Source organism: Taeniopygia guttata, chromosome 6 (genome assembly GCF_048771995.1).
Source record: "Taeniopygia guttata chromosome 6, bTaeGut7.mat, whole genome shotgun sequence".
Lineage (NCBI taxonomy): Eukaryota > Metazoa > Chordata > Aves > Passeriformes > Estrildidae > Taeniopygia > Taeniopygia guttata.
This window is the reverse complement of record NC_133031.1, coordinates 7,385,690-7,410,047: the sequence shown is the minus strand read 5'-3', so window position 1 is coordinate 7,410,047 and position 24,358 is coordinate 7,385,690. Positions and strand designations below refer to the sequence as shown.

Sequence of the window (24,358 nt, the reverse complement as noted above, 5' to 3'; positions counted from 1 at the left end):
TGGCCTTTCAGAAGTACCAAAATACTTCAGTATAAGGATTTAATATTCACCCTCAAAGAAGAAGCAGGTTTTGTTCTATCTCTTCCATTCTGAATCCAGTCTTTTAATTACTTATTTGAATACTGCCTCCTAGAGTAGGATTAATGAAATCAAATAATTGAACTGGTTTTTCAGAAATTGCAGGAAGAATATGACAGAGGAAGGAAAACTGTCTTCCTATGGATCTGAGTGTCCCTGCATTGCAGTAACCTCAGCTTATCCCAAGGACCTCACAGCTCTTTCCCCATTTCTCCTTGTGTACCTTCCCACAGCTTCAGCAGTTCCACCTGAACTGGCGGAGCCATACTATTTGTGGCAGCTACGTCACCTTCCTGCTGACTGATGGCCTCCCCTCCACACTGCTCACTTCCCTAAGGCTTGTCAGATCTGAAGAACTCCACTCCTGTGCCAAACCTTGCTGAGAGACAGAAAAAGTGACTGAAGCTCTTACTTCTTACCAGATCAAGGTAAAACAGAAAGGTGCCATTTTATTCCGCCTCTTTTGAGAAAACAGAGGAAGTTCTCAAACAAGAAGCTCTTGGTCAAAGAGGAGCACAAATACAGGCTTAGGGCAGATGATGTACTTGTCCCTCTGACTCTACACAAGGAGGGTGCCAATCCCTCCTCCCTCATTCCTCTCCTTTTGCGAGCTCTCAGATGAAACTCTCCTGTCCTGCACGTGTTACTGGGAGTGAGGACTGGGATGACTCATCTGACCCACTTCTAGCTGGACTCAGCCTTTTGCTTCCCCACATGTTGGAGCCCAACACTTCAACGTCAGTGTGTCGGTAACAAGCTGTTTAGACCATCGCTCTTTACAAGGCTGCCAGGGAAGCCAGCTGGACTCCTTATGGGTGGTCCAGAGACATGGGAAAGAACTGAGACAGTTCTTCAGCACAACACTGAAAGGAGTTAAAGATGCAGAAAGCTGTGTGTGCCTGGGCTGCCCGTGGAGGAACTGAAAGCAGGAGGGGAGCACATAGGTTCTGTGGCCAGGAGCTCCCGAGCTGCTTCTGGCAACCTCAAAGGGTGGGACCAACCCCAAAAGCTCCTGCCTGCCTCATCAGTGGAGGTAAAAGTTTATGGGAAAAGCAATTTTCAGCTGCAGTAGTTATTTTTAAGCCAGAAGCCTGAAGTAAGAGAAGTCTGAAAGATGAGTGCACGTATAATTATGGGGTGCTTAAAATACAGACAGAAAAATACTATTTTATCCCTGTTTCAAGATGTTTAAAGAGTTTTTTTATGCGCACATGTCATTACTACGCAAGCTCAGCTTACTTGCTCCTACAAGCAAACAAGTCATGGAACCCAAAGGCATCCAGGTCTGAAATATCCAATGTCTGCCTATAATGAACAGAAAAGCAGAGCAGTGGTGTTGCCCATGGCCCTTCACCAAGTCTTTCTTAATGGCATATATGACTTGAATTTGTAATAGATCAAGATAAGTGTATATTAGGTCCTGTATCTGATGTACCTACTCCATGATTAGTGAGAAAGTTGATTATTTCAACAATCTTTAAGGCGTGTTAGACATTTGACCTGCCAGCACTCAGACGTGCCACACACATTTAGAAAAAGAGCAAAGTACAGGTGCCTATCACTGTTCATGCAACACCTCCCACGGGGGATTTCTCATTGCCCTATCTTTACATCTGCAACCTTCAGCACAGGGAGACAGGCAGACTGTACCATTTTGAAACACTAAAGCAACCATGCTTGTCTTCCAGAAAAAAAAATAAAGAACTTCTGAAGGAGAGTGTGAGGCCTGAAGAGAGATTTGACCATAAATTTCATTCTTAGTAAGATTTTTTTTTTCTTTAAACCAAATAAGCAAGAGGACTTTTTAAAGACTGTGCACCCTTCTGCTTTCCTCTCTGAGTGGTAAAATGCCCTTTGCAGGACATTTAATGATTGTGAAGGAACTTCATTTGAATTCTGTCCTGCCTCCACTGTGCACATTTGCTCTAGTGCTGTGTGCTCAGAAATCCTTTGGAAATACATTATCACACACAGTATGTACATATTTGGAAGTATATAATCAATCATGCACCCTTGCTCTGCCCAACCCAGACATACAGCTGAAATGCACTCACTGCTTCAGGCAAAGCAGAGTCTTTCCAGATCCTTCCACAAGCCTATTAGACTATGAAAAAAACACAATATAAACCACTTTTTGTTATTCTTCATTTGCTTTCCAAAGTATAATGCAGTTGACTCCAGCTGCTTGAGCCAGCAACAGCAGAATCACACACTCCAGCCCAACAGCGTCCGTGACGGGCACTGCCAAACACCACACAGACAAAAACACCACTCTGATGAGGTCACACATACCATATGCTGGGCTTTAATGCTTCACATCCCCATCTATAGTCTTTCAAGTAAACGACAGTGCTTAAACAAATTAAGGCATGATTAGCTTTGCTGCTGCCTAACTTAATATGTGTATCACAAAACAGACACACATAGATGTCACAGAACAGTACAAATAACTTACTACAAAAAACCACTTCAGTTCAAAGTATTTGATTCAGGTCACACTTGTATGTGTAGACTTTACTGTAATTTTTCCTTAAAACAGCTTTTTGAAAGAAGTGTTCATTTTCAGACTATACCAAGAGCCATTATTAAACCCACTACACCTGTGAATTTTTAAACATATAATGTATGTTCTATTTTTTTAATGCAAAGTGGAATTCACATTAAGGACCTAACCTACATGTCCATTTCAAGACTAAACTTCCTACAGATACTAATTTGACAGAAAAAATGCATGTTGTAAACTTTTTGTCTATTTCCTACAAAGGACAGAATTTTCATTCCATTGCTAAGCAAAATACCACAGCAAACCTTCACATCTGCTTTTTCCTCAAGATCCCCTCATCACCACCATAAAAAGAACTACATGACTAAATGGTCTGACCATCCCAGATTAATGAATGAGTCACTCAGTCACACACAGGTTTCACATAAAGAATAATACAGTTTACATCCTCCATGAAGCAACAGAGATAAAAGCCACCGGAAACAAGTTGTAGGTTGGTGTTTAAGGCACCACACATACAGAATCGAAGCAATTTCTAAAGAGAAGGGCAGGATTCTAAGCTGTACACACATAAGGCAAAAGAAGAACCACATGCACATTTAGCAGTAAAGAACAAATTCACTGGCAAGTGTTAGAGTTGGTAATGCAAACCTTGTGAAGACATGGAAGTGGGCTCATATAATGCAGCAGCATACCCTACTTTTAATAATGATATTCATCTAGCCCTTAGCAAGGTCATTGAATCTCTTAACAATTGAAACATGTTTATTTATGCAAAGAGCAGACATGGCATGGGAATGCATGGGTCACGATTCCCCAGAAGTTCTGCCAAAGTCTCTTTAATCTTGTTCTGGAAGAACCACTTCTGGTAACGACAGTAATTTTGTTCTTTGCCTACTCCAACTTTGTTTTTCCTGCCAAGTCTGAAAGAATGCCAAGTCTGCTGTTTTCTCTGCTTTGAGCAGTTGTCACCTTTACACTGGACAGCAGCACCTTACTCATGAAGCCTTTTGGCCCAACAATTATGTGAAACACCACTGTTTCTTGATCAGAAATGATGTGAGCAGAATTTGTACCAAATAGTCGTCTGTTGCCCATTACGAGCATTGTGAGTCTATGTAACGATGGGAAAAATTAGTCAGTAGTTAAGAATTGTATCTGAAGTGAAATGGAGTCTTCCCACACAAATTCAAACTTTGTTTGTTTTGGCAGGAAGATACTGGAATTTTAGGCACTAACAGCAAAATGCAATAAAAAAGTGTTTAGGTCAACATGGTCTCTAAGGACTTCATATTGAAAATGTGCAGCCATGAGAGCTTAAATAAAAAACTAAACATGTTTCAGAAGACTCAAAGTTAACTCATCCCTGCAAAGAATGATTCCTCAGTTGTGTCTTCTGCTCACAAGCAGATCAGTGATATTCCAGACTAAACAAGGGAGCAAAACCGCCATTTTTTAAAAAAGGAGATAGTAACAGGAACTTTAACAAAGATTTATCTAGGACCTGGTGTCACGACAAAGAAAAAGGACGTCTTTTAGAAAAAAACATGAGTACAAACTACCTTACATTAGGTGACTAATGGCTAGGAATGGGATTACTAGCATTAACAGAAAACAGCACACAAAAGGAATAGAAACAATCCTCCCACTTCAGCTGTCTTTGAGCAGAAAATAAGTGTCAGTAATAAAGCTAATATTTCTGTCTAACATACTGTTAGTATGTATAGTTTCTGTTCTCTTGAAGACATTATCATTCAGTAAAGCTCTTATCTGTACAATTAACTTGTAAAACTTGGCACCGAGATATTGCCAGCCCTGCAAAGAGAGATTCCTATGAAAAACATTTCTCAAGCTTTTTATAACCATTCAAATAAAGAAATCTTTACACTATTCGCCAATGAGCACAATGCTGTTTTATGCTACTACACTCAATATCCAAGCAATATCCAGTTAAAATGCAAATTCTGTGTGCCTTAGTACTCAGATGAGTCTCTGTCAGGAAACTTCTTGTAATGTTAAAATAAACAATTTAAGTATCTTGTCACCAAACTACTCATGATGGATACAGATCAACAGCCCCCATCTCAGGTTTCAATAGGTAACTGTTAGTTCCATCAGAGGAGGAAACAGCCTGATCTAACACAGAATTGCCCTCTATGTGTCAAAAATAGGGCCAACAGTTAGGGAGAACAAGCTTATCTCTGGAACTATTTTTGCCAAGCTACTGCTTTGTAGCAATTTTCAGTGAATATGTCTTTGAGAAGTGAAGTCGCCAACACTGCTAATTTCCCATTACCGATCAAGATGGTACGACATATTTTGTCTGTTCATATGACATATTTTACAAAATGACACCTTCAACCTGAACACACCTTCCCAAATTAAGGTCCTTCCAAGTCTAATGCTCTATCAGTTAATATTCTTTGGAGGGCCTAAAATGCATAGAACATTGCTATGTCACTGCCTGGCAATGGCACTGTTTAACAAAAAGCAGTTAGTTCTCCTATGCTCTGTTTGCTTTGTTCAGATCAGAAACGATCCACTGCCAAAAGGAGATTGATTACTGTTACTGGAATGAGCATTACCAGACACATGATCTTGACAGATTTCAGGCAAAGGACAGACAGTAGCACCAGTATTTGCTTTGTAAAATGAATCGGGAAGATTGCGGCTGGACTCTGAGGGTGAATTTACACTTCATGGCTCAGCTGATTTAAGAGGTCGCTGCTGCCAAAGGAGGCTATCCCACTCCGTGTTGCGTCATCCTGACCCCTCTGTGGAGGAAGCCACAGCACTGGATGCACCCGGGGCTAATCCAGTTCAGCTCAACAACATCACAGGCTTTTCCCCCCACGGCATGTCCCCCCCTCCCATGCTCCAAAATCAAGGCTGTGCTGGTTTAGAGGACTGAAGGCGCTAGTGCAGGGTCTGAGAGTGGGACCTGCTGTCTGCGGCACAGCCAAACTGTTCTAGCAGCTCGAGTCATAACATGTAACCTCACCCTGATGAGAAATGTTCAACTCGTTTGGCTTCCCTACCACAGACACACAAAAGCACCAGCCCTTCCATGAACTGAACCTCCCTCTCCTTTCCCTAGGATTCTCTCTCAGCCACTCTCTTTTTCTAGCTCTGTATTTGGCACTGGGAAAAAAAAAAACATCTTGGTGAAGCAGGAGGGAAGAAGGGGTGTCAGGACAAAATTACATAGCATTTATTCAGGGCCATCTGTTATTCCAAGCCTCTAAGTACTATTTCTGTATCTCCACAGTGTACCATCCAAGCCATAAGGAAGAATTTATGGCTATTGTAATTGCAATCAGTTCAGCACAAGTTGAAGTATCAAGTATTTTTCTATCTGTCATAGAAGAGATTTTTAAACCTTCTTCTGAAGCAGCAAGGGGGGAATCACTAATTCTCTCGTTCCTTAAATATACACACATTAATATATTAATGTGTTTCTAATTAATGGAGAGGCATTAAAATCAAGGATACTGGAAATTTTAGCAGGCAACAGTAAGAAGAGTGTTTCTTTTTTAAGATATTAACATTTTCTGTAATTCATTTTCCAAGGGAACCAAAAATCAGTAAGTGGAGTATCACTGCAATCATGCAAAGACCTGGAAATGAAAGCTTCAGGAGGGATATTATCTTCTATCTGCTCTACAATTAATGGTACTGGTTAACCTTTAAAGGGGTCAGGTATTTTATCTGAAGGTGCTACAGTAATATTCATGACACAGTACACCTTGACATGATCAGATTAACAAGAATAATAGAGTACCCAATATAATAGTTCACAGAACAAGGAACAATCTCTGCTAATAACCAATAGGAAATTGTTCCTGTAACAGAGAACTTGAACATAAAATGCACTTAAACAATACTAAAATCATGGCTTTTAAATAAATTAAATGGATAGTACTTACATACTAGTCAAATTTCTTACCTGATAGGGCTGAAAGGCACTATCTTCAGTTATGAAATCCAGCTGTTTGTCCACAAGGAATTCTACTGCAGTAATTGAATTGTATATACTTTTTCCAACCAAGGACTTGAAGGTCTGTCAAGGAAAAAAGAGAAAATTAGGCAACTGAAAAAAACCCTTAGAATATCAAACCCCATAACCTGTATAAATGCTGATGTATTCTTCCATTAAAACAAGCTAAAACAGAATAACAGTTACTAATTATACAAGAAAGGAGGATTTTGCGTTCTGTCGTTTTTTTCCTTTGTGCCGTTGGTGGAAAACCAGCTAGAAAAGAGAACTACACCATACATTCTTCCTTTCCTTCACTATGCTTGAGCAAGATTGTTTACCACAGAAGCTCAAAGTACAGGAGCACCATTCCATCCTAAACACACAGCTCAGCCGGCAGATCCTCTCTCCCTGCCTGCAGGACCAGCTAGCACAGCAGTGATTATACTAAGGACAGCTCAAGTGGAAGCAGACTGCAGAGAAATCCCTCCCCCCGCTTCCTGTTCTGAAATCGTTCACCTTGCCTCAAGTCAACCATCTCATTTCCCTGCCCATCTCTGAACCGCTCTGACTCTGCTCCTGCCGCCCCCGCAGCCGCTCCTCCCTGCAGCACCCGGCTGCTCCAGCACAGCGCCTTCCAGCACAGCGCACAGCGCGGGCACGGGCATTGCATTTCGCAGCAGGGCCAGGAGCCTTCCCCTTCACCGCCTGGGCTGCAAAACCAACCGGGTGCTGATAACCCCCGCTGCAGGTGGAAGCAAGAAATCCCCCAGCTCTGCTGCAAAAGCCGGGCACAGAGAAAGGGGAGCAGGGGAGGCTCCTCGACACCCTCCTAGCGCCTTGGCCCAAAGCCCCTGCCCTCATGCAGGCACAGCAGGATGCAGCAGGCGAGCGGGAAGGGAGCCATGCCTCCAGTGATCTCTCCCGAGAGGGGACAAGCAGGCAAACCCTTCCCTGCTGGCCGGGTTTCCTGGAACAGAAGCACAAGGAGAGCCCAGCGGAGCGGGGATGTACCTACTGGGGATGAGTCAGGTGAAAAGGAAATCCCAGCGGATGGAGGGGAGAGAAATGCTGCTCTGAAGACAGACAGGAACAGCAAGAGGAAGACATCTGTGAACAAAAGAAATGACTGGCAGAAAGAACATGCAGGATGCTAGGGTTAAAAACATGGAGGGACAGAAAAAAATAAGAGGAAAGTTATTTTATAGGACAAAAAATAATAATGAGAGAAAACAGGAAAAGAAAAAAGCCCTTTGAGACGGATTCTAAATTTAAAATGCAGGAGAAAAAGACAAAGAGGAGAAACAAGGGCAGGTCAAACCACATGGAGCACTGTGCAAACCAACATCTGTAAAATGCTGCTATCACAGCTCACATACAACATCCTGCAGCAACAGACCCCAAGTACTTACAAGGGAAGGCAGGATCACCACGACCTATTTACAGATGGGGAAACAGAGGCAGGAAGCAATCCCATAACTTGACAAAAGCCACTAAGCAGGGCAGCAGCAGAGCCAGTGACCTGCCCTCAGCCAGTCTGCAGGCAGCTCGTAAGAGAGCACTCAAGGTTTTATCAGGCTTCATTACCTACTTTCAAAGGTGTTGCCTCACGATTAGGCTAAATATAACCCAAGTGCCTCTGGAGCTTCAGCTCTGGCACTTACTAAACAAATGAGAGAATTCTTCATGGGAGATACATTATACTTTCTAATAAATCTATCAAACTTCACAAATGCTCCGACTGAGTGCACAGCATTCTTGTTTCCATTTTATTTGAGGTTTCACTTCAGCTGCTACTCTTTCTCAGACAAGGAAGGAAAAAAAGTCAAACCTCTCCACCAGTCAGCCATCTCTACAATAGGTAACTAGATGCAAGGGCTGGAGGAGCAAAAGTATGATAATATTCCAACTACAGAGTCCAAACAGTAAATAATTATTTAACCTCTAATAGCAAAGGCCTTTGCTCTTGCATCACTTTCCTACAATGGATCTTGTATTGCTAATGGTTAAGAGAGGGCGGAGTTCACATCATGAAATTGCAAAGTGTTGAGTGTCTAAATTCACAAACAGACAATTTTTTTCTTTGAAAAAGCCAGTGTTGTAGTCTTTCAGCTCTTAAACTGCCCCCATGTCTTCCCTCACACTGTTCTACTTTTCCCACACTGCTTTCTGTCCTAACATTCTGAGCTATTATTCAGGTCAAGAAATGAGTTTCCGACTACAAACAACAGGACATAACACATCATCAGCTGAAACGAAACTGTGTGGAATGTGGCTTCCAGTTATCATTCAGGATTCAGACAACACTACAGAATTAAGTACATGTGAGCCACTGGTTTATCTTCCTACTGGTATTAAAGGAACTAGTTCCAAATATAGATCTGTAAGTGTGATTATTCTGAGAAGAGAAACGTAATGCCTTCTCCCTTACTTTCATAGATCTATGCCTCTAGACAGGTCAACGCCCCCAAAATACTCATGTGGAGGATGCAGGCTATCCTAGAAGCACAGAGGAAAAATATGTAAATAAATAAAGCAAAACCATGCCATGTCACACATCTCCTCCAATGTGAATAGTCGCTCAGCTGCACACAACTTGAGATTTTTCAGACACTATTAAAAAACATTCCCACTATCAACAACAAAACACCACCCTTAAGTAAACGCCTTCTTGGAAAAGCAAAGTCCAGACTCCATCAGTTCCATGAGATAGGCAGGCCACCAAGGAGACACCCAACCTAGGACAGGCTAGGGATTTGAAAAATTTTAAGTAGAAGGCATAACTGAATTTCGCACTACAGATCACACACGCCCAAAGAAAAACAGACTGAGAGCACAGCAGGCAAGAGTCAGCTGTTAAGAGGTAAGCACATGAGGCATGTAATGACATGAAAAATATAGAAGAAGGTCCAACAAGCTCCTTGCAGATTTTCAGAGGAAAAGCTCCTTGCAGATGCTCCCTCTTTCCATTCCCAAAGAGAAGGACAACTTTAAGGACAATCAAGCATATTGGCAGAAACCAGGAAAAACCGAACCTCAGTAAATTAAAGTCTCCCTTTCAAACCTGTAGCTTGTAAAAGAAATTTTATATATTAACCCAATTCCCCAAAGATCACAACTAAGCAGAGAACTCAAGCAGTCAATTTTAAGTGACATCTGGCTTTACCACTATTCTATCTGGATGCTTAAAAAAAAAAAAAAAAAGCTCACTTCTTCTCCTACCAGATTTCCCTGATAAGCCAAAGGGAGCTCCATGAACACACACACACACATACACACTTTAGCTGCTTTGCTAGCAAGTTCCCTGATGCTGAATAAAGTGTGTTTCTTACTCTGCCCCCTTGCCATGATTTTACCCCGGCTCATGCCAGAAATAACCTGCCTACAAGAGGCAGCTGGCACAGCACTGAGTCTGAGAACTGGATTCTGGACCTTCTGGAAATTCAAATAATTTTGTACAACACATAAATTAACAACACCTCACAGCAAGCAATCACAAAACCATTCATCCAAATACCAATACAGCAGATTATTCAGTGACTGCCTTTTCTTATGCCCACTAACACAAGTCATCTCTATTTATCTTCCAAAACCTCCACAACAATCACAGGACCGAAGCAGTAACAAGCAAGTACATAGCATATTTTTACGTCTGCCTAGTGCAATTAAGCAGCTGGAGTGGTGGTAATCTGCCTCCAGCATGAGAGCAGGCTGCTCTCTGGCACTGGCCAGGGCTCCAGAAGCCACTGCACCTCGACTGCTGCAGCCTGGGCGCTGCCAGGCTGTGACACCCAGAAGGCTCAATGCAGCAAATGCTCGGGTTACAGCTGAGCTCGCAGCTGCTGCCCAGCTCATCCCGCACGTACCACTGCCTCAGCTGCCTCGCTGGAGCTCACAGCCTGCTTAGCTGGGCACTCTGTGCCGCAAGCCTGCTCCCCACACCACAAAAGCACATCCTACTGTGCACACGTACCGCAGTGACCCTTTCCAAAAAATCTTTCTGGAAGAATTTATGCCGTAAGCCAAACAGACTTTTAAAGCGTTAACAACGTAATTTAGAAAGCTATTCTTGCACTAAACCATCTACATTCTATACTTCTTACTCTTTAAAGCACAAAAATTGAAAAGATAATTTAAACCTAATTTTTACATGCTATTCAGTAAACTTTTCCACATATTGTTCTCTAGCCTTGCTGTTTAGTCTGCAATAGCGCAAACACCGGCACCTTTTCTTTATGACACTTAATCATTCGAAACAGCTGTAGCTCTCTTCCAACGCCTGTTTGTTGCCATGGTTTGTACTCAAAGGCAGAATTACCAAGTGGAAAAGAGCGGACAATCAGTAAAGCAGGTCTGACGTTAAAACCGAGCACGGGGTTTCCTCATTCGCGGATTACCCTGCCTGCAATCCCTACGGAAGCGGCCGTTTCCAGCCAAGGCGTTATTCCGGGCGGAACTCTCGCAGCCCTTCGGCGGGGGGGGGCAGAAGGAAGTACCCGTCGGGACACGGGGAGAAGGCAGCGCCAGCCAGGCCCGCTGCCCGCCGGAGCTGCCGCATGGCAGGGCGCCCCAACGGCGCCCACGGCCGTTCTAACGGCGGGGTCCGTGCCCTTAACGGCCGGCACCGAGTCCTGCCGCTCCTGCACCCCGCCTTAACGGCGTAAACTTAACCGAAAAAAGGAAAAAAACCCCCCAAAAAAAAAAAAAACCACACAACAAAACCTCGATTTGTTTTTCCTGAACTCCCTTCCTGCCGTTTCCCGAGGGGCGCAGGCCATGCCCGGTACTCACGCTGTCCGGGGGTCGCCGCGCTCCCGTCCCCGCCGGACCGCGCACAAAGCCGCCGCCGCCGCCGGCCGCGTGCCGCGCCGCGCGCGCCCCCGCGGGAGCCCGTTCGTCACGTGCGCCGCTCCGCGCTCCGCAGGGATAGGACGGAGAGGGGCTGAGGGCCGCGACAGCCCCGCGGGCCGGGGGCGCGGCCCGTTCCGCCCCAGCAGCCTCGGAGGGCAAACAAAGGCGCCGGTCGCAAAGTTAAAGTGTCCGCGCGGGTACGTATCGCGCGGGGGCAGGCGCGGAGGCGCCCCGCGCCCCTATGAACCACAGCGGCGGATTGTCTCACTCCCCCCGCCCCGTCGGCCGGTACGCACCTCGCCCGGCGGCCCGGCCCGCGGGACCTCCGCGCCCGCCTCCGCCTTTGAACTCACAAGGAAAATGGTTCTCACCGCGCCGCTTCCGGGTCGGGCCGGGCGGCCGTGCCGGGGGCGGAGACTGCGGGGCCGGAGGAGGAGGCGGCGGGGAGGGAGAAGAGGAGGAGGACGAGGACTCACCGCCCGCCCTTTGTGGGGGCCGGCGCGGACTACCGCGCAGCTGTGCGCTCTGCGGAGGCCCCGGCGCGTCCCCGCTGCTGGGTCATGGCGCGCTGCCGATGCCGCCGCTTACATAAGGGCGGGCGCGCAGTGCGCGGTGCCGGGGCGGGAGGAGCCGGGCGGGGAAGCACCGAGCGGAGCGTCGGGCGAGGGGAGCACGCCGCGGGAAGAGGCGGCGCTCGGCAGGCGCGGCCCGCGGCCACGTCCCGCGGGGGCGGAGTCCCGGGACACGTGTGGCGGCGGCTCGGGAGCGCGGCCGAGGCGCCCGGGGGCCGAGAGCCTCCTGCTGCTGCTCCTCGCCACAGCCTCGGACTTGGTTTACAGCCTCAGCGCTTCCTCCCCCCGCGAAGCTGAGCCCGGCCTTGGAAAGCTGTTCTCTAGCCCTCCCGCGGGTGGGCTTTGGAAAATTAGCAACCGAGGGCTGCAGCTTGTCCGCATTCAATCGGGGAAAAAAAAAAAGAGTAATAAAAAGGAAGGGCGGGTCAGGCATGAGCTCAGCGCCTGGTTTGGGTCCAGGAGCAGCCGGAGCAGAGGGCGGTGGGCGGCTCCACTCCCCCCTGCGCCGCCAGAGCCGGGGCTGTGCCGCCCAAAGCCTCCACCAACAGCACGCAGTGCTCAGCGGGGACTCACAGCCCGGGAACTCCCGGAAAACCCTTCAACCACAATTGTCTCATTTTAAGTATATAACCTATTTTCTCCCTGGATCACCCCCCACCAAAAAAAAGAAGAAAAAAGAAAAAAAAAACCAAACCCATAAACAACCCACATGTTTTCACACTTTCCAACGCTAGCTAATGTCACTAATGAGTTGTTTACAGTTCACGTGGAAACTTCAACTGAATACTCCAGGGGGAAAAGGTTCAGGGGACACTGACTAATGAGAAAATGATTGCCAGAGAAAAATTTAGCAAAAACACCTGTAATATACTTCTTGAGCTTAGCTCACATACATAAACATGGATAGCAAGGAAGAAAAAAAAAGCACAAGGGAGGTTGCGATAGAGACATTTGTTTTCCCCAAACTCTTTAAACATAAACAGCTGTACATTTTTCACTTCACAGAAAAAATACAAGGCATGTCATTTGCCAAGAAAGTATGAGAATAATGGGAAATCAATGCATGACTACATCTCTGTTCTCATCTTGAATTATTCCAAATGATGTAAGCTTAAAGGTGTACTGGAATGCTAAAACATACTAAGCTCTGAAATAAAATACTTAGGTACAGCTAAACATTGAAGTTGAACTGGAAGGCTTTCTACCCACCACAGGCTTTTCTCCAGCAAACTGGTTTTCTTCCATAACAGTTTGTGACACTGCATGCACACAAGCAAGAGCAGGAGCCAGGCTACCTGTATATGGTGTTTGTACACTACCTGGCCTATGCTCAAACCACATAACTGCAAGACCTGGATTTTGCTCGGAAAGGACACTAGCAGAGGCAGTTTATTGTATTGATTTTCCTTTTTAAGTGGTCTTCCATCCGGGCTGGCTCAAGGCAGCTGAGCAGCCTTATATGGCAGCAAGGCTGCGGGGAGGCAGCAGTGCCTTGAGCAGCCTCCATCTATTCCTGACCACCCAGACTGGACAGTTGCTCCTCTGGTTTCCAGCACCCCTGCCACAGCCCCTCACCAGATCCCCTGAGGGCTCACCACCAGCAGAACACAGCTCACTAACCTCCTTGATTCCCCCAAAACACACCTCCTGCCCCAGCCATGCCATGGTAGGGCTGCCCTGCCTTATCTCCAGAGAAAAAAATTAAACATCTTAGTGACACCATTCTGACCTGACTTCCTTTCACTTCCTTTTTCTCCAGCCCACCTCTCACTGGGTAGGGGGGAATAACACCTCAGTCACTTGCACCAGTACTTAAGAGAGTCATGCAGCATCAAAGACTAAAATGCAGCCTTATTCCAGGTTTGGGGCTGCAGTTTGCACTGCTGTTCCCCCTTTAGAGTGGAAGTGTGACTTGTTATCCGCCACCCAACAGCAAAAGGGCCACTTGTTAAGTGAGCAGGATAGTCTTTCACAAACTTGGTCCTTCAGAGGCCTCATCACCTCTAAGGAATAAAATTTGACCTATCAGTAATAGCTGACACAAGAAAATATCTTGGAACTCAGGCTTTGCCAAGTAATCAAGAAATAAAGTGTTTCTCCAAACTTAATTCTGTACTTGTATGAGCTTCAATTTAACTTTTAAAGCACATTTTAGATTACCTCCAAGAAGTACTGAGCATCCCAAAGACATACTACTTCCACCAACAGATTCCCCCCATCCTCATACAGTTTTAGATTTTGTTTTACTATTTCTCTTAAGAGCTCAGACACTTAATAGCTATTTTGGGAAGGGCAAACAAATGAAAAATGCCTATTACAGAGCACAACATACTTTATGCTGCTCTTGAACTAATGGTGCTGGGATAGCTGTGCAGTATGTAGTGCAACTGTCAAAGCAGGCAATCCTTAATAATATCCAAGACAGACACTATTAAAATACAAATCACAAGACAGTCTGGAGGACAGGCAAGTTTGCCCGTTTGGACAAAGCTTTATTAATAGATGGCAACTTAGTAACAAAGAATATTAATACCCAGCCCAGCACCACCAGTTCATTACCACAGAGGGATTTTGCTAAAAATTCTTAAGTTGCACCAGCTATGCATAGAATACTAACTCAGCAACTGTTATTTCTAAGAGTTTCACTCAAAGACATACTCAGAAAAAATCCACTTAGTGGTAAAACACCTTTTGGATGTAAAAAAAAAACCAAGGAAGTTGCTAGTGGTATAACTGTTAATATTAAGTAGACTAAGGCAAGATAAAGTGACATTTGCATCATTACTACTTAAAAAATTGACTACAGTATATGTATATGTTCTTAACAAAACAAAGATTTGCCATGTAAAGGTAAATTTTAAAATAAGAATTTAAAAAATTGTGTCTATGCAAGCCTGGTTTTAACACTTGCAAAATACTACATTTTAAAAAGACTTATTTAGTAGTCACATTATCTTAGCACTGTTTTCCACTACTGTTTGCTTCTTCTCACAATTGGGCCCGAGCTCTGTCAAACAAGCCACACTATAAGCTTGCAGAACAGAGCTGCCTTTGTTCTTTGGCACTGCCAGTCCCCTATGGAATCAGGCAGTACACTGAACTGCACTCGACAAACAATCCCTGACCTTCAATTACTGGCTTGGCTCACTGCCACAGGATACATGTATTACTGGTAACACAGCGTGCCCTATTTTGCAGATAATCACTAGAACTACAGATAATCGTGAAAATCAACGGAAAAATGCAAACATTCCCTTCCTAAAATCGCAATTGTAACTTCCCTGGTGTGCTGCAGCGCAGCCCAGGCTCAGGGCACACATGTGAGGACAGCAACACTGCAGGTTTTGTAATTGTAGTGACTGCATGAAAAATTCCAGGTGGTGGATGACTTTGCCATCCTCCGCTGGACATTCTCAGTTTGTTTTTTGTTTGCTGTGAGGCGGAAGGCACGCCGGGTTGTGCTGGCAGAGTTGTGCAAGAGCTGCTCTTTTTTTGCCCTGCTATTTTCCCCTTTAGGGCCTGGCAGGTTTTTCAGCGAGCGGCGCTGGCTGGGCAGGCAGGGCCCGGTGGCAGCTGCAGCCTCGCACTTGCGGGCTGGCCGGCAGCCAGCGCCGGGCCCTGTGCCACCGCCCTGCTGGGAACTACGGCCACCGGGAATGCCACCCGAGCACTGGGAAGCGACAGCACGCATGGATCAGGCGTTCTGCTGTGACCCCCTTTCGTTTCTTGCAGGCAGAGAAACCCTTGGACTGCAAACCCTGCTCCTTCTCACCGCCACACAGAGACCCACGTGTGCAGTGCTGCGGGCCAGGAAAGAGCACATGCAAATATTGCAAATGAGTAAATATTTAAACTTTAAAACAAATGAAGGTTAGTTAAATCGGTCTTCAGTACTTAAATTAGCATTTTTTTCTACTTATCTTCTTCCTGTCTGTGCTGCTCCACATTTGCTTTGCAAGCAGAACCGTTTCATAGTGATAGTCCTGCAGATATTTCCTGCAGAAATAATGCAGTGTACGGGCAGAGCTACGGTCAGCCTCATGTTAGTGGAGAGATTAACTTTCTCATTTTGCATTTGTGCAACCCACCGAGTTCAGACCCTGTACTTAAGTGCAGAAGCCAAAGTCCAAAGGAGAAATTAATGTGTGTGAAACAATCATTACTTACGGGAACTGCAACAAGTAAAATGCAGTAACTGGCATTCAGGTGCCAGTTCATTTGGTAAATTCTCCATTTAACTTTCCTTTTTTGGTTATTGAGGTGGGCAAATCAGACATGCAAAAACTTCACCAGGCTATCTTTAGTAATTTTTCGAAACTAGAAGCTGATGACAAGAGTGTACATGAAGGAACACATGCAACAGTACAGTTAATACACTCCAGATCAGTGCTAACTGATTTTACAGCATATTTCAAATTAATCCAATTTAAAATATGGTTTCTATCTTTTTAATATGTTCAATCTACTTTTAAAACCAATTTTGTCCTTCCCTAGGCAGGCATCATGGGGTTTAATGCTGCATGCATCAACATGACTGTGCAATTTTCCCCATTACTTCATCCACATCTACTTCATCATACCAGTACTGTTGACACAACTCTGGGAATAAGCCCTGTTAGTGATCTGGTGCTATATCTGTGGCTGATTCAGTGTCCCTGCTGCAACAGGAGACCAATAATTGTGGTAAAAGAAAAACCAGATGCAAGGCCTTGAAAAAAAAAAATCATCATTGTAGTCAATAGAATTGTATGAGCTTTCTTATTTGCTGGACAGTGCTCTAGCTCCAGATTTATGCTCAAATACAAAATACTGAGCCGTCTCTTAGGCATCACTTTGTGGATGTCTCATTTTAAGCCCAACATCACTGTAACAGACTTGTGTTTTCCTAATCCCCCTTCCCTCATTAATTGATACAAAATGCTGGGACCCTTGCCACTCATTTGAATTGAGTAACATCAATGTCACCTTATGCATGACCTGCTCTCTCTCACTTCTGGGTGCAGGTCTTTCTAACAAAGCTTATAAAATACATTTTTCTACCCATACCCATAGTGCAGAGCACCAGCCTATATTGCCTATATTCATTCTGCATTTCATTCTGGCCTTAATAAATGCACACATGTTCAGACCATGCAAAATGCTGTCACAAACACTCCCAGCCCACTCTTTGCATTCCTTCCCCCAGCAGCCCCATTACCTCACACCGCACTTTCCAACACAGCATCTTCCAATTCTGCTATCACTCATTTACCAATTTCAGGAACAATTTACTGGCAACACTAGCAAAGCTGATTCACTGACATCTTTCCATTTTCTCCTTAAAAGTCTGCCTGCTGTATTGACCTCTGAAACCTTGACAATGGCTTGGGCACTGCTTGATGGAAGCCTCATCTTCCATCATAAGCAATGCTTTCTATTTCCCACCTCCTGTCCCTGTGTGTCATCTGCCTTTGACTCACTCTAAGATTTTAACTCTGTGCAGAAAGGAACCCTTTTCATTCTGTGCTTGTTGTACAACTCACCAGACAGACAAGGGAATTCTGGACTTTCATGTGAGCTTTCAATTATCGTGGTAATGTGCCATAGCATTCATTAACCTTGGGACAGATTCTGTCTTCTACAAAGCAAGCACAACAGCTTCAAGTTCATGATGTTCTTACCCACACTCTGTCTGCAATATTCATCAAACCCTTTTCAACTTGGGCGCCATCCATGTTTTGCAGTATTCATGCTTTTTCAGCTTTCTTGCTTCCATCACAGTTATGCCAAACTCTGTCCAACTCATTTCTTGGCTTTACTTTCTTCTTCCAACCCTATCAGCAACATTCACAATGTTCTTGCATCCTTTTCCCCTATAACTTACTGGATGCAACATTCATTTACCTGGCCTCCTTCCAGCCTCACCTCCAGAAAAACAACCTTATTAAGAAAATCATCCTCAGGCTTCTAAACATCCACTGAATTTCTGCTCTTCTGATTCAGCAGCACTGTTGTGTCCCTCTCATTCTTCCCACTAATTGAAGTCCATTACAGAACAGGAGTCCACCTTTTACCCTCCTACTATTTCCTGTTCCTCTCAGACTACATTCCCAACTCCCTGTCAGAAGTTCATCTTGCTTCCTGAGTCACTCAGATCTAGGTTTCATAAGGTCTCTTTCTGTTCTTATTACCCAGAACTTAAATACCTGTCTCGCCTTTTTCCATCTTATTCCCTACATATTTGTTAACTTGGATTTCCAGAGCATGTTTTTTTTCCCAATTCTGCTGTTTTTTCAGCTTCTCTGCCCTGCCACTCCCTGTCCTTTGTCTAGAGCATCTTATTCACCAGCTTAGTCATCTTCCTGTCTTTTAAATGGACTGTATTTTATTTTGCATTTTTCTGCTTGCTCTGCACCAAAACAAGCCTGGGAGCATCCTCACCACAGCAAGCTCAGCTTCCCACTGAAGTTGAGGTTCCTTGATTGCTCAGGCTGCTTGCAGGCCCTTTGGTCCAGGGACTCCTCCTGGAAACAAGCCACTGGCTCCATCGGAGGCGAGTCAGGGTGCGGTTCTGAGGGAGCCTCACTCCAGGCATCACTTCCTCTTACAGCAGTGGTGAGCATGTACCCGTGCTGGTATTTTCCATTCCTGTAGCCCCACAGGACTCCTGTAACATCAAATGCTCCCTACATGCCTGACACCACAGCCAGAGCATGAAACATATTCCTGACACCATACTATAAAATGGTCGCTTGAATAGCAGGCTGGGACAATTCAGATAAGTCCTCTGTAGGGAGTGGAACTGGCTCTTGAAACAGAGCTGGATATGTTAAAGAGGGGCTCCTGTTTGGAGCTATTTGCAATAACAAAAGCCTTAAAAACATACAGAAGGTGAAGAAGAAAAATACTGAAAAAACAAGAACTAAGAGTAGTATTTTAAAATAACACGTCATAGAAGCTGAAAGAGAGGAATACCTACTTCATGTTATCACATTAATCAAGTTGTTGTACATAAATTTGGATTCAGTTTCTGAGAAGCAAAACACTTCTCAGGGCCACTCCTCCAGGTCTACATTTACTCCCTTTTACTGACAGCAGTGCATTTCACTGTTTGTCAGATACAATAAGAGCTGTAGAATAAGCACATTCAATCTGCAACATCCTCTGAACTGGGGAGGAAGGGGCAGTCCAGGGATGTTGGTGAATAGTTAAAGGGCTGCAACTTCTACTCCTTCCTCTCTTCTATTTCCACTGTCTCCTGAAAAGCAATGACTCCATTTGGCAGTTCTTTAGGCTTTCTATCTGGCTGTCTATGGATTCCCATAGGCCATTCATGGAGGGAGAGGATTACTCATTTTGGACTCAGTGCCTCTTTACTCTTCGTTCCAGCTTGCTGGGAGTAAGGTAATACTGGAACATTGGTCTGTCTTTTGCAATACATCTTTTTTATACTCTAAACATTGTACACTTTACCCATAAGGGTATCTTAAAAGTAGTATTTTCATATTTCCAAACACTAAGACTTAAGTATTAAGTAACAGTGTGCATTATGTTTCAATTATCTTTATAAAAAGCTTCATTTTACTGAGACAACGTGCTAACACATACTCCTCAAATAAAAACACTAGACTGTTCACCTCACCTGTGTGAAGGAGGCAGAGAAACAATCAAGTGTCAGACTTGCTAATACACTGGTTTGGTTCCTGAATTTGCAGCATTAAAGGCTTGGGAGACCTTCTCAAATAAAAAAAAACTCTTATAGGCATAAGCCACTAAGAAGGTGAGGTTAAAAGTTTACATTTGATAATAAAACATCTGATGGAACAAAAAGGGTTTTAGTCAATATACCCCCAGCATCAGGATAATGCTGAAATAATGTTGAAACACCATCAAACTCTCTAGTAAACAAATTAGAAAATAACCTAGATTTCATAATGGATTCTCCCCCCCAACCAATGCTATTTTTAGATTTTCACATCTGCCCTACATGCTTGTCCAGTAGCAACCTTGATGGACAAACACTTTTTTTTCCGTTCAGGAAAACACAGGACAGATGGTGTTCAAAGTATTTCTCTCCAAGATAACAAGTTTTCCGCTTTTTATAAATTCACTTATCTTCAAACTGTGACAGCTGTGAGTTTAAAGATAAAATCAAAATGATCCAGATCTTGTTCATCTCCTTTCTCTAGGGTCTCTGAAAGGTCACACAAACATGTCTCATGCAGAAGTTTTCTACAGAATGTGAAATGTTTTTCTAAATTTAAACTTACTGGTATTTTAGAAAAATGCAAAGTATTTTTTTTCCAAGTTATGTCTCAGGTCTGTATTGTGAATTTAGGATCTTCTGGACCCATTGTACAGTATATCAGATAGTACTTACCTCCGAGCTCTATTTATAGTGGTGATTGCATTCCCTCATTCCTCCCATACTAGCATACATGGCAGTGTCACTAACATGCATTTTCTACTTCCACGTAGTCTCTTATTGGTTTCTATGCTGGTTATCCTCATCCTCCTCCCCTGTATCCTGTTTGGCTTTAAATGATCTTTCTTCAGCATAGATGAGCAGAATTATGTCTGTTAGTGTGAAAGGGCTCTTGGGGGCAGCTCCAGGGGGACACAAGCATGCCTCTGTTCTCACACATCCCAGAGTCACACCTGTGATCAGCTCAACATCACACAGCCGGTTCACAATCCTCTGACCAGCCAGAAGGCTCAAACCTTCTCCTTGCCAGTGCTTCTGCTGGATAAGCTCTCATCTATATTTGCCATCTGCTCCTAAATCACCACTTTCTGTTTTACATTTTATGCAGTGATGTTTTGTTCCATTTTTATTACTTTGTTTCTCAAGGATATTCCATTTTAGTTACATAAAAAACCCTCATCTTCTGTATTAAGGGCTTCTCCTATTCTGCACCATCTAGTGCTTTAATCAAATTTAATGAATTAGTCCAAACATTTTAGTAAAAACACGAAGCAAGTCATTCCCAAAACGTGCTAACAGCTATTGGCAGACAAAACTATTTTACCACAACACTCCACCTGTTTCAATACCACATAGCCAACATCTTATAAACTCATTCCTACCTAATTTACTATTCACTCTACTAATCCCAGTCTTCCTCTGATTGTGCATTGCTTGACATAATGTGGGATGCATTACAAAAGTCTAGATGAATGATATTAATTACATTTTCTTACCTCACAACAAAGTCAACCAAAGTTTTTATTCAGGTGGGTCCAAGATACAGCATTTCACGGTGCTGTTGGTAAGAGTAGACCAGGGTTAAGGGCAGAGGGAGGAAACACACAGTAGCTATAATCAGTCTATTTGTGAAGACTTTAAAGAATACAAGACCATGAGTAAAAGGCAGCATTAAATCAAAAATGTCAAAGTAAATTTCCTTGCCAAATAGAAGAGCAGGCTTGAGAAGCAGATCTATATCCTGACACTTTGCCTCCTATGATACTCATTTGTGCAAGCTAAAGACATTAGATCCAAATGAAACTAATGGAGATGCATATCTGGGATAAAGAAGGCATAAACAAAACAAAACAAACCCCAACAACAACCCAAAAAACCCCACCAAAAACAAAACAAACAAACAAACAAAAAACTACCTCTAAATATTCAGAAATCACCACTATCTATCAAAATATGTAAAGCATATATGTAGAACGCAGTTCCCAAAGTCACCTACATTGGGTCTGGTCATACTCACTATATTTATTAGTGACCCAGATCATGGAACAGAGACTACATTTATTAAATTGACAACCAACGAACTTGATGGGACTGCAAATTATATTAGAGGACAAAAAGGAAAACTAGACAAGTGGTCTGAGAAAAAAGATTACATGCGAAACACTGTACATAGGCAGAAATCAACAGCAAAAATACTGACTGGCTAAGTAAGAATTTCATAGAAAAAGAGTGGTTATGTTCAATTTATGGACTGACTTAACAATATCATGCTATAAAAATATAAACACAATACTGGGATATATGAATGTTTGGACAACCTGTGTTCAACATTCATAAAGCCTCAGTTATAGTACTATAAAGTGAGCAGAGTTCTAGATATTGCTCTTCAAGATAGGTACGTACAATAAAATGAACACAGTTTTGGAAAATACCATAGATGAATACAGACTGAAGAGACTGGGAGGGGAAAACAGCTGGGTGTGTCTCCAGTTATGAAAACAGGATGCTGCAAGGAATAATTTCTTAATCTCTACAGCAGACACAACAAGTTTTAACTGCCTTAATTTAGATTAGATGATCTCAAGGTCTTTTTCAGTTGTACGATTCTAGGGCATCTGTCGAGTCACTTACCTCTCCCAAATAAAACAGCATTTAGAAACACATAGCCAAATTAATAATATCTTCAAGTCTGCTTTTATTATGCCATGTACCTCTCTGCCAACATCACCTACTTCATGGCTTCTCTCAACAGCAACAAACCATTGCTCCTGGGAGGGCTGCAATGCAAAAAGAGTCTCAAGACCTCGCTCCTGGCAGCAGAATTCCAGTGCTTCTGAGAGCTGGGAGGTACCAGCTCTCCCTGGCTGCACTGATCCCAGCCTCCACATTGCCACTGGTGGAGCTGAACAGGAAGATTTACCTGCAGACCTTGGGAAAGGTTCTGGCAGATCATGCCTGACCTCAATGCCATAGAATGGCCTTCCTTGTCTTGAAGATTAATTCTCCCCAAAGTCAAGTATAGGGTCAATGAAATTCACTCTCTGAAGTACATCTATTATAGTTTACTTTATTTTCTTTAATCTCACAAATCCTTGACTGCCCCTCACCCACATGCTGCAATGCCTTCCAAAGTTTTACATATTGTGAGGATAGACTGACAGGCTTTTAATCGCTTGCCTAATTCTTCCTTTCTCCCTCTTCATGTTGGCACTGCTTTCTCCAATGATTGATATCACCCTGAAGGAAAAATTAGCGAAAATCGTTACAATCAACACTAATTTTTTCCTAATTGTGAGACGAAAATTTCTCTTGGTCTCTGAGTATTTTACGATCCTCAAGTTCCCTCTGGTTGTAGCAATTGCCATTTTCTTATTCTCACACATCTAGTATTTTCCTTTATTTGTCATTATCCTTACTGAAAATTAGGCCAAAATATTGATATTTTTATTTCTGTATTATGGTTATTCTCTATCCTTCTCACCAGACAAGACCTTATTTTTATTTGCTTTCACACAATTTGCAAGATCAAGTTTAATTTTTAGAAAAAAATCTGAATTAAGTTTTCCTGTCTTCTCCCCTCCCATTGCTTGCAAGATTCCTGCATTAGTTGTACTATATATTCTCAGGCTGACTATTCATCCATTTTGAACTACAGACCAAGATAACTCTTTACTGAGGATTCAGTTTCCAGGCAAGCTTTACATAACTGTAAGTTCCAGAAATTGAGTCCTAAGGCTCCTTACACCTGTGACCAATTTTGCTTATTTAAATTTACCCCTAAGATTCAAAACCTAGATTTCCAAACCTAGTTCTCTATATTTTTTTTCACATATTTCAAATCATGAATCAACCCATGATTACTTAAGGGTGCAATTTTACATTCCACTTCATGTGATGAACAGCAAGCTGCCACTGAGTGGGAATGCCTGAGTGCCTCAGCAGCCCCAAGCAGGAGCTGCAGCTCTCTCTCTCTGATGGAAGCTGATCCATCAGAACTCAGCCCAGTCTGACTCACTGCCACTGGAGTCACCTTGTGATGTAACTCATGCCTTGGCTGCGTGACTGCTCAGATGAGCTAGACAGGGGCACAGAGAGGGAAGCCAGCTCTTCAGCAGATGATAAAGCATAAAGGGAAACTGAATGCTCAATCCAAAATTATTTTCTACAATATCCTCATTGCTTCTCAAAGTGAAGGATAAAGTCACACTTTCTTCCTGATGGTTCAGTGACTAGTTTGAGGAAGAAACTTGCCAGCAATCAAATCCGGGAGTACCTTGGCCCTATCGCTTCTCTTATCTCTACCCAGGAAAGCAAACCACCTGATAATAAAGCAGTATTTATCTAACAACACTACATACAAAGATCCCTACCCCTATTTGAGTCTAACCCTCGGGCTAACACAGATTCTTTGCTCCTTCTGTCATCTTTTTCCAAACTGATTTTCAGCCAAACTGATTTTCAGTCTGACCTTTTTACACCAAAGCCTTTTTTTCTAGTCCACTATATAATTGCTACTGCGCAACTTTTGCTTTTGTTCAGTTATTTCTGAACAGCACAAAGCCTTTTAACCGCATCTAGTCCACTTAGTAAGAGCATTCTGCCCACCTTCTGATACTTGGATGTTTTATATCCTGACCTCTATGAGAAGCCCACATTTCTCCATTTTGTTGTCCAGGCTTTCAACATTTCAGTTA

At 43.5% G+C, this 24,358-nt stretch overlaps 1 protein-coding gene across 17 annotated transcripts in view; it reads right to left on the bottom strand.

Annotated features, from left to right (window-relative positions):
- Positions 1-24,358, bottom strand: part of JMJD1C (jumonji domain containing 1C) — a 158,605-nt gene that overhangs the window by 49,449 nt on the left and 84,798 nt on the right. For 3 of the 17 annotated variants that reach the window (XM_030276681.4, XM_072930884.1, XM_030276682.4), the window contains exon 3: positions 6,528-6,641. In XM_030276681.4, coding sequence (XP_030132541.4) covers positions 6,528-6,641 — 114 coding nt within the window. Of the gene's footprint in view, positions 1-6,527; positions 6,642-6,898; positions 7,032-7,076; positions 7,540-11,348; positions 11,522-11,704; positions 12,018-24,358 lie in introns of those variants that run through there. The other 14 variants (XM_072930885.1, XM_072930892.1, XM_030276686.4 and 11 more) reach the window with 9 other exon arrangements.